Source organism: Jaculus jaculus, chromosome 7 (genome assembly GCF_020740685.1).
Source record: "Jaculus jaculus isolate mJacJac1 chromosome 7, mJacJac1.mat.Y.cur, whole genome shotgun sequence".
Taxonomy (NCBI): domain Eukaryota; kingdom Metazoa; phylum Chordata; class Mammalia; order Rodentia; family Dipodidae; genus Jaculus; species Jaculus jaculus.
The window spans coordinates 23,660,110-23,674,591 of record NC_059108.1 but is presented as its reverse complement, the minus strand read 5'-3'; the positions used below and the strand labels follow the sequence as shown (position 1 = coordinate 23,674,591).

The 14,482-nt window shown below is 41.0% G+C and overlaps 1 protein-coding gene and 1 non-coding gene across 5 annotated transcripts in view; both read left to right on the top strand.

The window, feature by feature from the left end:
- The window catches only part of Rnaseh2b (ribonuclease H2 subunit B), a 79,843-nt gene that overhangs the window by 31,330 nt on the left and 34,031 nt on the right, over positions 1 to 14,482 (top strand). For all 4 annotated transcript variants that reach the window (XM_045155296.1, XM_045155293.1, XM_045155294.1 and 1 more), the window contains 2 exons: positions 689 to 765; positions 4,952 to 5,066. In XM_045155296.1, the coding sequence (XP_045011231.1) occupies positions 689 to 765; positions 4,952 to 5,066 (192 nt within the window). The remainder of the gene's footprint in view (positions 1 to 688; positions 766 to 4,951; positions 5,067 to 14,482) is intronic.
- LOC123462487 lies at positions 3,062 to 3,168 on the top strand. The gene has a single exon (XR_006638306.1). It is a non-coding gene; the product is annotated as a U6 spliceosomal RNA (small nuclear RNA).

The following is a 14,482-nucleotide window of genomic DNA, read 5'->3' as shown; positions in this document are numbered from 1 at the left end:
AGAGGGGTCCTTTTTCCTCTTCTGTCTAGAGGACAGTTTTCTCTGCTTGCATTTTTGCTTCCAACTTGCTTTTTTCTCCCAGAGCAGGGTGTGGGGTGAGGTATCATCTGGGCTAGTGAGCAACATTGTTGTTTTTTATGCCATTAGATTGATCTTGAAAGGCAAAGGAAGTTGTTTTCGGGCAGCTTTATACCTAGGAGACTGGTAGAGGCTTCCTGGCTCACTCTTCTCTATGCTTCCCCATGCTCCCATTCTAACAGGGCTTTAGAAAGACTGATTCCAAAAAGAAATAGAAAGTTGCAAGTGGGTTTCGGTCTCTTCATGCTCTTTCTTATAGGGATTTGAAGCTCTTTGCAGTAAAAGTCTCAAGGAGTTCATTCTGTTTTTTTAGAAGATACTGCTTGATTATGAGGGAATCTAGATCTAAGAAGGAAATCTAAAGACCTGAGGGATCTGGTTTGAAGGAAAATGAGAACATGCCAGTCAAGGCATTCCTTGCCCCTTATTAACCTAGTGGAAAGTGTGGTAACCGCCACACCTGCTACCACATGAACAGATTTCTAGGGCTCACGTAAGAAGAGCTTCTGAATTTGGGGTTTTATGTATATTTTTCAGTGATGGCTCTCACACTGAGATAAAGATGAAATAAGCATTGTTTCCTTCTAAGGCATGTTCTTTTTAACTGCAGGGGGGCTTCTCCACTTTGCCACACCCATGGACCCTCTGTTTCTGCTCCTCCACTACCTCATAAAGGCTGGCAAAGAGGTAAGTTTCCCATTTGGGGTGTTTAAGTGAGGGAACACTGCTTTACTTGATCTCTCGTCTCTTTTTCATGAGTCCCTGCAGTTCAGACTTAATCTGGTTATCATAGAAAATGTGCACGGCGTGAGCTAGTGTCCCTGGGAAACACGACTTGCACCATCATCCGCTTTGACACTAGCTTGCGGTGACCTCTTAGCAGCCCGGTTCTCCAAGCCATGTGCTTATTATGTGTGGACAAGCTGAAGAGTGGAAACTTATCATGAAGAACTCAGAATCTGGGCTAGAGACATGGCTTAGCAGTTAAAGTGTTTGCTTATGAAGCCAAAGGACTTCAGTTCCCTTCCTCAGGACCCACGTAAGGCAGATGCACAAGGTGGCATATGCATCTGGAATTTGCAGGAGCTGGAGGCTCTTAAATGCCTATTCTCTCTCTCTGCTTTTCTCTGTCTCCCTCCCTCTCTCTCAAATAAATAAAATAAATTAAAAAATATTTTCAAAAACAAGAACTCAGATACAAATGCTAAAAAATTGACCATAGGCTTGACAAAAAGATGGCTCTTTTGTGAAAGATTGACCTGTGAAATAGGTAAACTGGGGCATATCTAATAAAAGCTCTCCAATGGGGAAGCTTTGCTCGGGTCTTGAACGGCTTCCCAGATAGGTCGGACTTACCTTAGTAAAATAATGACTGAGCATATTTATATTAATAGTTTCAGCCAGAAGTTCTGAAACTATTTATTTCAATATGTGATTAAAATGATTGCGGGTTCTAAAGCAGTTATGTTTCTATGGATTCTAACTATCAATAGATGTACTGTGCAAGGAAATAAAACTGAAAAATAATAAGCCTATTGCATGTTTATATAAACTATATTTTAATGAAACAACAAAATTGAATGAAGAATATGACATTGTTTTAATTTTTTTGTTGTTGTTGTGCTTGCTGATTTTTCTAGGCAGGGTCTTGCTCTAGCCCAGCCTGACCTAGAATTCACTATGTAGTTTCGGACTGGCCTCGAACGCACATCGTACCTCCTACCTCAGCCTCCCAAGTGCTGGGAATAAGGTGTGTGCCACCATGCTTGGCCTGTTTCATATTTTTCAAAATCTCTCTAATGTCTGATTTGGCTTACTCAAGATTCTTCAGTCAGTTTGAAAACCTTTGAGTTGACTTTAAAGAATATATTTTGCTTGAACTGCATAAAAGACTCTCACGTTTGCATGTAGATTAAATCCTTATAGATTCATTTTATTTCTCCCTTAAGCCAAATTCTTACAGCTTCTACTTTTATAAATAAATAATTTTAAGTTGTTATAAATACTGAAAATAAAAAACTTACCTTAAGATGTATAAAAAATATTTTATTTATTTATTTGCAAGCGGGGGGTGGGGAGAACATAGACACACCAAGGCCTCTAGCTACTGCAACAAACTCCAGATACATTTGCCACTTTGTGCAGCTGGGTTTATGTGGGTACTGAGGAATTGGATCTGGGTCATTAGCCTTTGCTCTCTCTTTGCTATCTTTAAGCCATCTCTCTTGCCCCCCCCCAAAGCCATCACTTTTATTATTTATTTATAAGCAAAGAGAGAAGGCATGAGAGAGAGAATGCGCAGTCTAGAGCCTCAGCCATGCAAATGAACTCCAGATGCATGTGCCACTTTGTGCACCTGGCTTCATGTGGGAACCAGGGGATCAAACCTGGGCCATACAAGCTGGCCTTTTAACTGCTGAGCCATCTCCCCATTCCTACCTTAAGCTTCGATTCCCACTTCCTCTCGCTGTACTTTTCTTCTTCTGCCCTTTACAGTATATTAGTGAAATTCTGTCCCTCGGCACCATCACATTTCCCCTCGTCCTGGGGTCACCATGAAAGCCAATGCATTTAGGGCACACAGTAATTGAGGCTGCCAAGCTGGCTGCCTGGTTGCTATGTGGGAGCCATGGGAGAATTGAGGGAGAAATGTGAAAACTTCATTTGGCTCCCATGTGTGTTTTTTAGGGCAGGTTAACAGGAAGTAAGACACCTCAGCTTCCCGTCTCCCTTTACGACCCAGGCCCAGTGGGTTCATCCTCAGCCTGGCCCTCTAGGACCTTCTAGGACACTGTGACAAGTCCAAGTTTCCAGATGCAGAATGAAGCAGGACTGCTTGCTCAGCGTGGCACCTAGCTTTCGTCTTGAGCATCACGGTTTTTCCTCCCAAGCTCTAGGAATGTAGTGGATGAGGTGCTCAGATCTTTGATTATTCTGTTTGAGTCACAGTACTTATTTTAACACCAATAAAAACAAGTCTTCAGTTCTTGCTTCGGCAGCACATATACTAAAATTGGAACAATACAGAGAAGATTAGCTTGGCCCCTGGGAAAGGATGACAGGCAAATTCGTGAAGTGTTCCATATAAAGAATTAAAAAAAAAAAAAAAAGCTCTTTGGTCATTTCAGCTATTGTTGACTTTACATTTAAAGCAAATTGCTTGCTGCATTTCTTTTTTATGTATATATGGCAAAGAAAATAAGAAGGAAGCGGTAATTATGAAACTTTTCTAAGTATCTTCTTAGAGTAGTTAAATATTAAAACACTAGTTGAGCAAGAAAGACAAAGATTTAAGATGGGCTATAACTGGCATGTGAGGAATCTGATGGAAAATCAGAACAGTTCAATCAGGGCACTTTGTACCATTTGTCAACCTACTGGAAAGTTTAGCAAGATATCACATGTGCTGCCACATGAGTGAGAAAGTTTCACCCTTGAAACCACAGAAAGCCACATTTGCAGAGAGAATCCACCAGACACTTTCTTTGTCTTTCGAATTTGGTCACGAAAACAGAAAAGCAGAAGCAGGACCTGGACACAGTTAGCCCTGTTCCAAAGCTTGCCGCCCTAAATCAGGGTACAAGGCAGACATTTAGACAAGCTTCGCTGAGAAGAACAAATGTTAACTGAGAAAAATAAGATTCTGAATTCTTAACATCTGCACCACTTGCTTTCTGGTGACCAGGCTTCCTCCATGTGTCTAGTTGAGCCTGGCTTGGCCTGTCTGTACTTTCTTCGAACTACCCTCTGGCTGTCTTTTCTTTTGTTCTGGTCTAAAGGTGGAAGCATCATGACAGCTCTCAGAGTAGATTCGTTTGGGTCATTTTTCTTTTTGTGGTGAGGTTTTCTTTCTTTCTTTCTTTCTTTTTTTTTTTTTTCTTCTTCAGCCCTGGGATGAGAACAGGGAGGCAGATGTATATTCTGGATCTGATCTGGGCCTTTTCCCAGCCAGCATGGCAGTCAGAGCTCCTGCTCTGTGGCCTCCCTCAGTTGGCTTTTTCACATGGAATGGTTGAGCCACCCCTAGGCAATCGCTTCCATCTTTTCTAGTTCAATGACTCCCTGTGCTTTCCTAGAATTTTGTTCTATTTTATGTGGTGACTACTATCGAGGGAGGTTGCATGCTCCTTGGACCATCCTTGCGCACATGAACTTCCTAAAGGCAGTCCATCCCAGCTTAGAGGCTTCTTAGATGGAACACTGGCTCAGAACTAAGTTTAAAGGCTTAGGCATGAGACCATGCATCTTTTTCTTATCTTTTCATGTGTTAATTTATTGCCTGGAGCACTTGCATTTTTTTATTATTTATTTGAGAGAGAGAGAGAGAGGGGCAGAGAGATAGAGAAAAAGAATGGGGGTGCCAGGGCCTTCAGCTGTTGCCGATGAACTCCAGGTGTGTGTGCCCCCTTGTCGCACATGTGCGACATTGCACGCTCGCATCACTGTGTGTCCAGCTTACGTGGGACCGGGAGATTCAAACATGAGTCCTTAGGCTTAACCACTAAGCCATCTCTCCAGCCCCGCTCGCATTTTTGTAATAAAGCTGCCGGTGCGTGCGTGTGTACGTGTGTACGTGTGTGCACATGTAGTGGAAGAGGAAGACATCAAGTGTCCACTATTGCTACTCTGCCTTATTTCTTAGATAAAGCTGCTCTATGAAGCTGGAGCTCACACCTCTTTTCTGTCAGCCTGGCTGACAGGGAGCCCCGTAGTCCTAGCAACACCCTCAGCACTGAGGTCACAGGCAGTCATGCATGCCCACCTTTCTATGGGAACCGGGGTCCTCCTGCTTGTACAGCAAGTACTGTTAATTGCTGAGCCACTACCCCAGCCACATACTTGGCATTTTGACTTACCAGAGGTTTCTCCTCAGGGAAAGTATCAGCCCTTAGATCAAGTTGTGGTGGACGACGTATTTCCCAATTGCATTTTGTTGCTGAAACTTCCTGACCTGGAGAAGTTACTTCACCACGTGACAGAAGAAAAAGGTACGGTATGTGGGCCCTTCAAATCAGGCTGTGGCTGGGACAAAAGTTGGGCCTTTTGCTTGACAGTTTGGCAGACTACAGGCTCGCTGACTGAATGTTAGCCTGTGTCCATGGTAGAGAAAGTGTCACACTAGGTGACTGCCATGTGTCATATTGGATCTGCTTATCTTTGGAGCACTCGGGGTAATCTACTGGCCCATCTCCCACAGGACAGGAATCAGAAAGTGTAACATTAGTCTCAGCCCTTCTCTCAACTAGTTCTGTGACTTTAAGCAAATCACTTCACTGCTGTCTTTTTTAGTCTACTCCCTTAGATACATGTATTGAGTACCTACTGAGGAGCATATGCTAAAACTGATGCTAAGCTTTATGAACAAATAAGACATAGTCCATTAAATCACTTTGCTTTGAGTCTGTTGAGGGGAAGTGACGAGTAGGACAGGACAGGACAGTGTAAGGGACATGAACTTGTTTCCTGGAGATGCACAGTGGGCCTGGGTCATGAGGGGTGCCGACAGATTGGTATTACATGGCTTTCCAGGGGAAATGACCTGGAGTAGATTATAGAAGAATGAGTCCGAACAGCAGGGCAACAAAGATGCATGGACATGTGGGAAAAGCTGGACATAAGTGGGAAGTTCCAAAGAGTTCAGTATAACTGTAGCATAGAGTGTGAGGGATTTAGGCTGTAAGAAATAGGGTAGGAGCTCAGGGCAAGAGTCTGTCTATGTTGAGAGGCCGTATGTGCACCCGGACTGGACCCAACAGTAGTGGCAGGTCTGTGACGTTTTCATAAAAGCCGTGCTATGGTATGGAGAGCCAAGGCCAAGTCCACAGGGCTATCGCAGTGATCTAGACAGGGGGCTGCTCTTAGAAAATGGGACTAGAGAGAAGCAGTAGTTTAGACACGGAAGCAGTCACATTTGGTGATGGAATGCTGGTCAGGAAATAGCAGGACTCAAGGTTTGTGCCTCAACCCAGGAGTTACGTAATAATGCCTTCCAGAAGACAAAATATGGACCAGCAGTGCAGGTTGGGGAATAAAACACTGGGTTATATCACTTGAATTTTGTGAGGAGGAAATGAAGTTCTGTGTGGGGATAGTCTCCTTCCCCGCCCTGTTACTATATATTCACTGTATCTTCATAAAGACGTTTTCATTCAAGTATATCAGGTATTTTCAACATACTCACTCCCATATACTCTCTCCTTTTTCCCACTGGTCCCGTCCCTTTTCCCAAATAATCCCACTTTTATTTTCATGTCGTAGATTGACAGATGGTGTGTGTGTGTGTGTGTGTGTGTGTGTGTGTGTGTGTGTGTGTGTGAAGCCACATGAGAGAAAATATACAATATTTGTCTTTCTGAGTCTGGATTATTTCACTTACTATGATGATTTCCAATACTAGCCATTCTCTAGCAAATGACATAATTTTTTTTCTTTTTCATGATTGAATAAAGTTCCATTGTATATATTAACCACATTTTCATTATCCATTTATCTGTTGGTAAATGACTAGCTCATGATAATATTTGGCTATTTTGAGTAGTGCTGCTATGAACATCAATGAGCAAGTATCTCTGTGGTATGCTGACTTCAATTTCTTTGGATATATATAACCAGGAATTAAATATAGCTGACTGTATGGTAGTTCTGTGTTTAGTTTTTGAGGGTCTTGCCTACTGACTTCCATGGTGGCAATATCAGTTTACGTTACCACCAGCAGTGTATAAGGGTTTCTTGCTCTTGTATCCTCACCAGCATTGGATGTTATTTGTTGTGCTAATGATAGATATTCTCACCGGGGTGAAGTGAAATCTCAGTTTAATTTTGATGTACATTTTTCTAATGACTAAGGATGTTGAACATTTTTCTATTACCTTGCTGGCCATTTGTACTTTCTTTTTTGGGAAGTTTTCATTTCATTTGCCCATTTATTGCTTAAACATTTTGGCATTTAATTTTTTAATTATTTAAATATTATAGATATTAACTTCCTTTTGGGAGTATGGTTAACAAAAATTTGCTTGCATTCTATTTTTTATATTATTATTTATTTATTTTTTATAAAATATTTTATTTTAATTATTTATTTGACACAGAGAGAGGGGAGGGAGAAAATGGGCACGCCAGGGCCTCCAGCCACTGCAAACAAACTCCAGATGCGGGCACCCCCTTGTGGATCTGGCTAACGTGGGTCCTGGGGAATCAAACCTGTGTCCTTTATCTTTGCAGGCAGATGCCTTAGTTGCTAAGCCATCCCTCCAGCCCTATTTGTTTATTTATTTGCAAGCAGAGAGAGAAGAGACATAGACAGAGAGAATGGGCATGCCAGGGCCTCCAGCTCCTGCAAACAAACTCCAGATGAATGCCCCTTTCTGTGCATTTGGCTTTACATGGTACTGGGGAATTGAACTTGGGTCATTAGGCTTTGTAGGCAAGTGCCTTAACTATTGATACATCTTTACAGAACTGATTTTCTTCCATTCTATAGGTTCTTTCCTCACTTGATTACTTCCTTTGCTATGCATACCAAGCTTTTAAATTTTATGTAATCCTACTTTTCAGTTCTTGCTATTATTTCCTGAAATACTAGAGTCCTCTTTAGAAACTCATTACCTATGCCTGTATCTTGAAGTATTTTCCTTTAGCAGTGTCGGGTCTTACATTAAAGTCTTTGATCTATTTTAGGTTGATTTTTATGGAAGGTGAGAGATAAGGGTCTAGTTTCACTCGTGTGGCTATTCCGTGTTACCAGTACTATTTATTGGAAAGCCTGTCCTTTCTCTTTGTATCTTTGGCTCTTTTGTCAAATATCAAGTAGGTGGAATTGCAGAGTTTATTTCTGGGTCATCTATTATACCCTGTGGGTATATGTGTCTGTTTCTGTGCCAGTATCATGGTGTTTTTGTTACCATGGCTCTATACTGTAATTTAACACCAGGTATTATGATACTTTTAGTATTGCTCTTTTTTCTTAGAATCACTTTGTCTTTTGGGGGGGTGTTTGTACTTCTGTATGACTTTTAGGATTTTTTTTTTTCCTATAAGGAATACTATTGAAATTTTGATGAGGTTACATTCAATTCAATTTTAGTTGTTTAGTAATTTTCATGATTTTAATTCTGACAATTCATGAGCATGGTGTTGTTTTTTTGCATCTCTAGTGTTTTCTTAGATTTCTTCAATATTTTAAAGTTTTCACTGTAGAGGTCTTATATTCCATGGTTCATGTGGTGGTTTGAATGAAATGTCCCCAATAGGCTCATGTGTTTTGAGTACTTGGTCCCCAGCTGAAGGCAGTTTGGGATGGTTGTAGGGCCTGGAGAAGATGCATTGCTGGAGGCAGGCTTTGGAGTAATATAGATCAGCTCCAAGCCCAGTACTCAGACCGCTTTCTCCCTGCTGTTCTGGAGATGCGAGGCCTGGCTTTCTGTCTGATCATGCCATGCTTTTCCTGGCCGTGATGAAATTTTCCCACAAGAGTATAAACCAAAATAAATCCAGCCCTTCCACATGCTGCTTCTTGTTTGGTGTTTTGCACCATCAATAAGAAGGTAACCTCAGCAGTTGAGTTGGGTTTATTCCTAGGTTTGGTTTGTTTGTTTGTAGGCTATTGTGAATGTGATTGTTTTCCTAATTTCTTTTTGTAAAAAAAAATATATTTATTTATTTATTGGAGGGTGTGCACGTAGAAGAGAGAATGGGTGTGCCAAGGCCTCTAGCCACTGCAAACAAACTCCAGACACATGCACCACCTGTGCACCTTGCTCATGTGGGTCCTGAGGAATTGAACCTGGGTACTTAGGCTTTAAAGATGAGTGCCCTAACAGGATGTCATATATGGCTTTTATTATGTTGAAGTATATTTCTTTTATTTTTACCTTCTTCAGGGCTTTTATCATGACAGGATGTTGCGTTTTGTCAGAGGTCTTTTCTGAATCTGTTGGGATGATCATGCAATTTCTCTCCTTCAGTCTGTGCCATTATTACATTTATTGACTTGCATATGTTCATTAATATTATTTATTTCTTTGAGAGACAGAAAGAGGCAGAGAGAGGGAGAGGGAAAGAGAAGAAGGGAAAGAGAAAATGGGCACGCCAGGGCCTCCAGCCACTGCAAACAAACTCTAGACACATGTGCCACATTATGCATCTGGCTTATCAAACCTGGGTCCTTTGGCTTTGCAAGCAAGTACCTTAACTGCTAAGCCATCTCTCCAGCCCCAGATTTGCATATGTTGAACAAACCCTGTATCCCTGAAATGAAGCCAGCTTGCTCATAATGAGTGATATTTTTAATGCATGGTTAGATTTGGTTTACAAATATTTTATTGAGAATTTTTGTATTTATTTACCTCAAGGATATTGTCCTCTAATTTTCTTTTTGTCCTTATCCAATTTATTTTCAGGATACTGGCTTTATAAAGTAAGTGCTAGTACCCTTCCCTTTCTATTGTGTGGAAATCATTGAGGGCATTGGTATTAATTCTTTAACAATTAGGTAGAATTCAGCAATGAATTCATCCAGTCTGGGGTGTTTTAAAAAATATATTTTATTTATTTAGTTATGAGAGAGAAAGAGGAAGAGGAGGAGAGAGAGAGAAAGGGTACACCATAGCCTCCAGCTACTGCAAGCGAACTCCAGACAGTTTATTATAATAAAGTTTTGAAGTATGCCCTAATGATCCTTTGAATTTCATTGCTATCTGTGTGCTAACTCCCTTTATTAATTTGAGTCTTTTTTCTTTTATTAGTTTTGCTAAGTGTTTGTTAATCTTCAAAGAACCAACTTTTTGTATTTTTTTTTGTATTTTGTATTGTATTTTTTTATTTTTTTTTGTGTTGTTCTTTTGTGTTCAATTAATTTCTTGCCTAATCTTTGTTATTTTGTTCTGAGTTTGGCTTGTTCTTGCTTTCGCTAAGGCCTTGAGGTATATTAATTTAAGATCTCTGTGGACTGTTTAGGATAGGTATTTATAGCTATAAATGTCCCACTTAGAACTGCTTTAATTGTATCCCGGAGGTTCTAGTATGTTGTGTTTTCATTTTCCTTTTTTTGTGTTTTGACAGGTTAGAAACTGCATGAGCTTAGCACCAAAATCTCTAAAAACAAAATATCCAAATCATTTCAAAGTCTGGAAACATAGTGTGGGAACCAAAATAAGCCAATAAGTTATGGCTGTGTGGGGTCACTGATGGCCTGGCCAACTATGACTGTTCTTCTGGGACCAAGCAAGTAATGATTCCAAAAGTGTAAGCTTACAGTGGGAAAGGGGAGGACCTCACTGGTTGTACTTATCAGTTGAGTGGTCTGCTAATTCTTACTTGGCCACGCTTATGTCTCCATTTTGGATCTAAGGAGTGCGTGAAGCCAAGATATTTATCGGTATCGTCTCCTGAAAGACATTCCCAATGTAAAGTGTGGGAGGAGACAGCAATCCTTTTGTGGGTGACAAATGAATAACCATAACATTTTTGAAAGTTAAAGTATTCATGAAGTAGTTATTTTAGTTTCTGTCAATTTAACATGAGTTGAAATTCAATTACATTTTATTTAGAATCTTGCCATTAGCTATACTACAATAAGGCATCTTAAAGAAAAATTCAGAAACCTATATTTTGAAAAGAACTGGTATTTCCATTTGTGCACTTGAAGCCTGTCTTAGAGCAGGGAGCTCCCCTTCCCCTTCCTCTCTATTCACAATTTTCCCTGGCCAGTCAGTTGTGACGTCATTCGGTGGACTTCTGACCCAGTCTCCTGTACTTCTCACCGATTCTCCTTCTACTTTTGGACTATTTGCTTGCATTTCCTTTTCCAAAGTTGCTATATTATCAGCCTTCATATATGTGTGTGTGTGTATACATACATATATTCATATTTATATTTATATATTTTTTCAGGTTTCTAAAACCCCAGGCCTCAGTTATTTCTTTCCTTGGGTTTAAAGAAGACTAAGGCAAAGCAAAGAAACTCATATTAAATGTCACAGAGCAAAATATAATATTCTGTACCTTAGTGATTTGGCAGTTTCTTCACAATCAAATTCTTCCTTCAATGAACTACATATATCCAGTAAATTTGAAATAATAGAAAGTTCAAAACCAACAAAAAGTAAAAAAAAAAAATTAAAACCAGGGAGCTAAAAGGGAAATGAGAAGACCTCTTTCTGCTTATCCTCTAAAAGGTTCCTTCACATAACTGTACATTACTTTTTAAAAAACTTTCATTGACAACCTCCGTAAATGTAAACAATATAATGTAAACAATGTAAACAATAAAATGTAAACAATGATCATGACCCCCTCCTGTTGCAGTCAGCTCCTTGTTGCAGTCACAAACGTCCAACCAGACACAGCTTATGGGAGGAAGGGGCTTTATTTCAGGCTTACAGAGTCCAGGGGAGCACCGTCAGTGGAGGCAGAAGCCGGCTCCCTTTTATACATCCAAGCACAGTCATCACCAGAGCCCAGCTGCTCTCTCTGCATCTTTGGGTTGGAATTCGGATCTGCCCCAGACATACCTCAGGGCTGTACCTAGTGACAAGCCCCCAGTAGCAGGAATCTGCCTGCTAAGGGCTAACGTTGGAAGTATCATATTATTAAAACACCTGAGTTGGGCTGGAGAGATGGCTTAGCGGTTAAGCGCTTGCCTGTGAAGCCTAAGGACCCCGGTTCGAGGCTTGGTTCCCCAGGTCCCACGTTAGCCAGATGCACAAGGGGGCGCACGCGTCTGGAGTTCGTTTGCAGAGGCCGGAAGCCCTGGCGCACCCATTCTCTCTCTCTCCCTCTATCTGTCTTTCTCTCTGTGTCTGTCACTCTCAAATAAATAAAAAATAAAAAAAATTAAAAAAAAAACACCTGAGTCTATGGGACCATATGTTCAAACTACTACAGACTACCACACCTTGTACCATCCTCCTTTTTCCCCTCCCAAGTCCCCCCTCCACTGAATCCTTTCTTTCCAATTAGTTCTACATTGCTTGCTTCACCCCTGGACCCCAAACAGAAATAGGTGGACTGCTTTCCTTTATGGAAGGTGAGTGCACAAGGATAGTGTATTATGATAGGCTGTGTTTCCATGACGTTTGCAGGCATTCTGAAGTTTATACCTGCCTATGAGAGCAGGTTAAGAATAAGTATAGGACATACATTTAGATACAGCAAAATGTCTTTTTGCATAGTTGCTTTATAAATGTTATTACTTAATTCTTGCACTCCTTCACACTCATTGTTATTATAGCCTGCATCTTTATGAATAAGGAAGCTGAGGCGCAAAACGTTTAAGTAACTTGACTGATCCCTGACAGCATGAAGTAGAAGCCGGACTGAACTCTAGAGCCCGCGTGGTAGTGGCTCATGCCCTTCCTTCGTACAGCTGTATAATACACCAGGATACTCGGCTAGAGGATTTAGGGGGTGTTCCCCTCTTTATAATGCCTTATGTGTAGCAAAAGAGGGTGGCAGACAGTTGGGGTAGCTTCAGGAACTGACACCTCACCCTGCAGAGAACTCTCTAGAGTTAAGGCAGGCATCTGTTAGTGATTGTCTTGGGTACAGGCTGTTTATTTAAGTTTGGATTATTGTCCATTTATAAATTAGCAGTTGGCTCCATTCTCTGACATTTATTTCTAGATTTTTTTTTTTTTTTAAGGAAGACAGAAAGACTACTAGAGAGGCCAGGTATAATACACAGGACTAGGAGCAAAAGTAAAGACAGGGCTGGAGAGATGGCTTAGCGGTTAAGCGCTTGCCTGTGAAACCTAAGGACCCTGGTTCGAGGCTCGGTTCCCCAGTCCCACGTTAGCCAGATGCACAAGGGGGCGCACGCGTCTGGAGTTCGTTTGCAGAGGCTGGAAGCCCTGGCGTGCCCATTTTCTCTCTCTCCCTCTATCTGTCTTTCTCTCTGTGTCTGTCGCTCTCAAATAAATAAAAATTTAAAAAAAAATTTTTTTTAAAAAAAGTAAAGACAAAGCTGATTTTTGTTTGTTTGTTTCCTTTTTGTTTTTTTGAGGTAGGGTCTCACTTTAGCCCAGGCTGACCTGGAATTCACTATGTAGTCTCAGGGTGGCCTCAAACTCAGGGCGATCTTCCTACCTCTGCCTCCTGAGTGCTGGGATTAAAGGTGTGCGCCACCACGCCTGGCTCAAAGTTGATTTTTTTTTTATACCAATCTTTCCACAGCCACTTGCCCAGATAGAGTACACTCAAAACTCCCCCCAGCTATTTGAGTATTAGTAGCAGATGCAGCTTGGAACATGTGTGAGGACCTTCTTCTCTTCTTTCTCCTGGTGAATAAGCCTAGCCACTGTCATTGGTACCCTGAAGGAAGATGGCCATGACCTTTGCCCTGACTGCTTTATTAGGGAGGGAACGCCGGGGTCTGTGTTCACTTGCTTCGGGAATAAGAGCCTGTTTTTGACCAAAGAAGCTCACATCAGTGGAGAGAGGCCACGGGAAAGGACTGAGGAAGGGTTGCAAACTTTGCCCTGACTTTGTATTGCAAGCCAGAGCTATTCTGCACTGGCGGATGCAGTAAACTTCCCGAGCCAGGGAAACTTACCTGCTTAACACTCCCCAAGTACGCTTGTCAAGACCCTATCCCCGGGAGGCAGGGGATAAGGGGCCACATGAGATTCTCAGTTATGGAAAACACTGAAAAAGTAGAAGTGAAAGTATGCTCTGGGCAGTTTGTTCATCGGTACATTGGGGAAATTTGTGTTTGTGAACTGATTACTCAATTGCTGAGCATGTTATTCCATTGTGGACACACTTTTACTCCATCTGTGTTTTGTCAACCCAATCATTCCAAATGCTTGAGGCCATTTTTAGAGGTACCAGATACATTTGGGGGTAGGACATTCTACCACATGTACATTTTATCTGACTCTCACAAGTATTAAGTTTAGGACACACACGAACTTACTATAGTAATTTTCATAATTATTGGTAGTTTGTGACCTACATTTCAGAATATTTTAAACTTTCTTGTTTTCCAAAATTTATAAATTTTAAAACTAAGCTATAACTTACATATTGGGTCTTGTGTAACATTCTGGGCAATAGTGGTCATCTTGTTCATAGAATGTTTAATTTAGAAATAAATTTAAAATATAGACGTTTACTAGATAGAAAACTCTAGGCTCAGGTGGCTTCACTGGTAAAAAAAAAAATGATACTCAGAGCAAGAATAGTTGTTCAAACTTTTGCAACAAATGGTTGAAGAAGGAACTTTATGAAACTATTTTTTAATTACTTATTTACATATTTAAGAGAGAGAGAGAGAGAATGGGCATGCCAGGACCTCCAGCCACTGCAGACGAACTCCAAATTCATGTGTCACCTTGTGCATCTGGCTTACCTGGGTCCTGGGGAATTGAACCTAGGTCCCTAGGCTTCACAGGCAAATACCTTA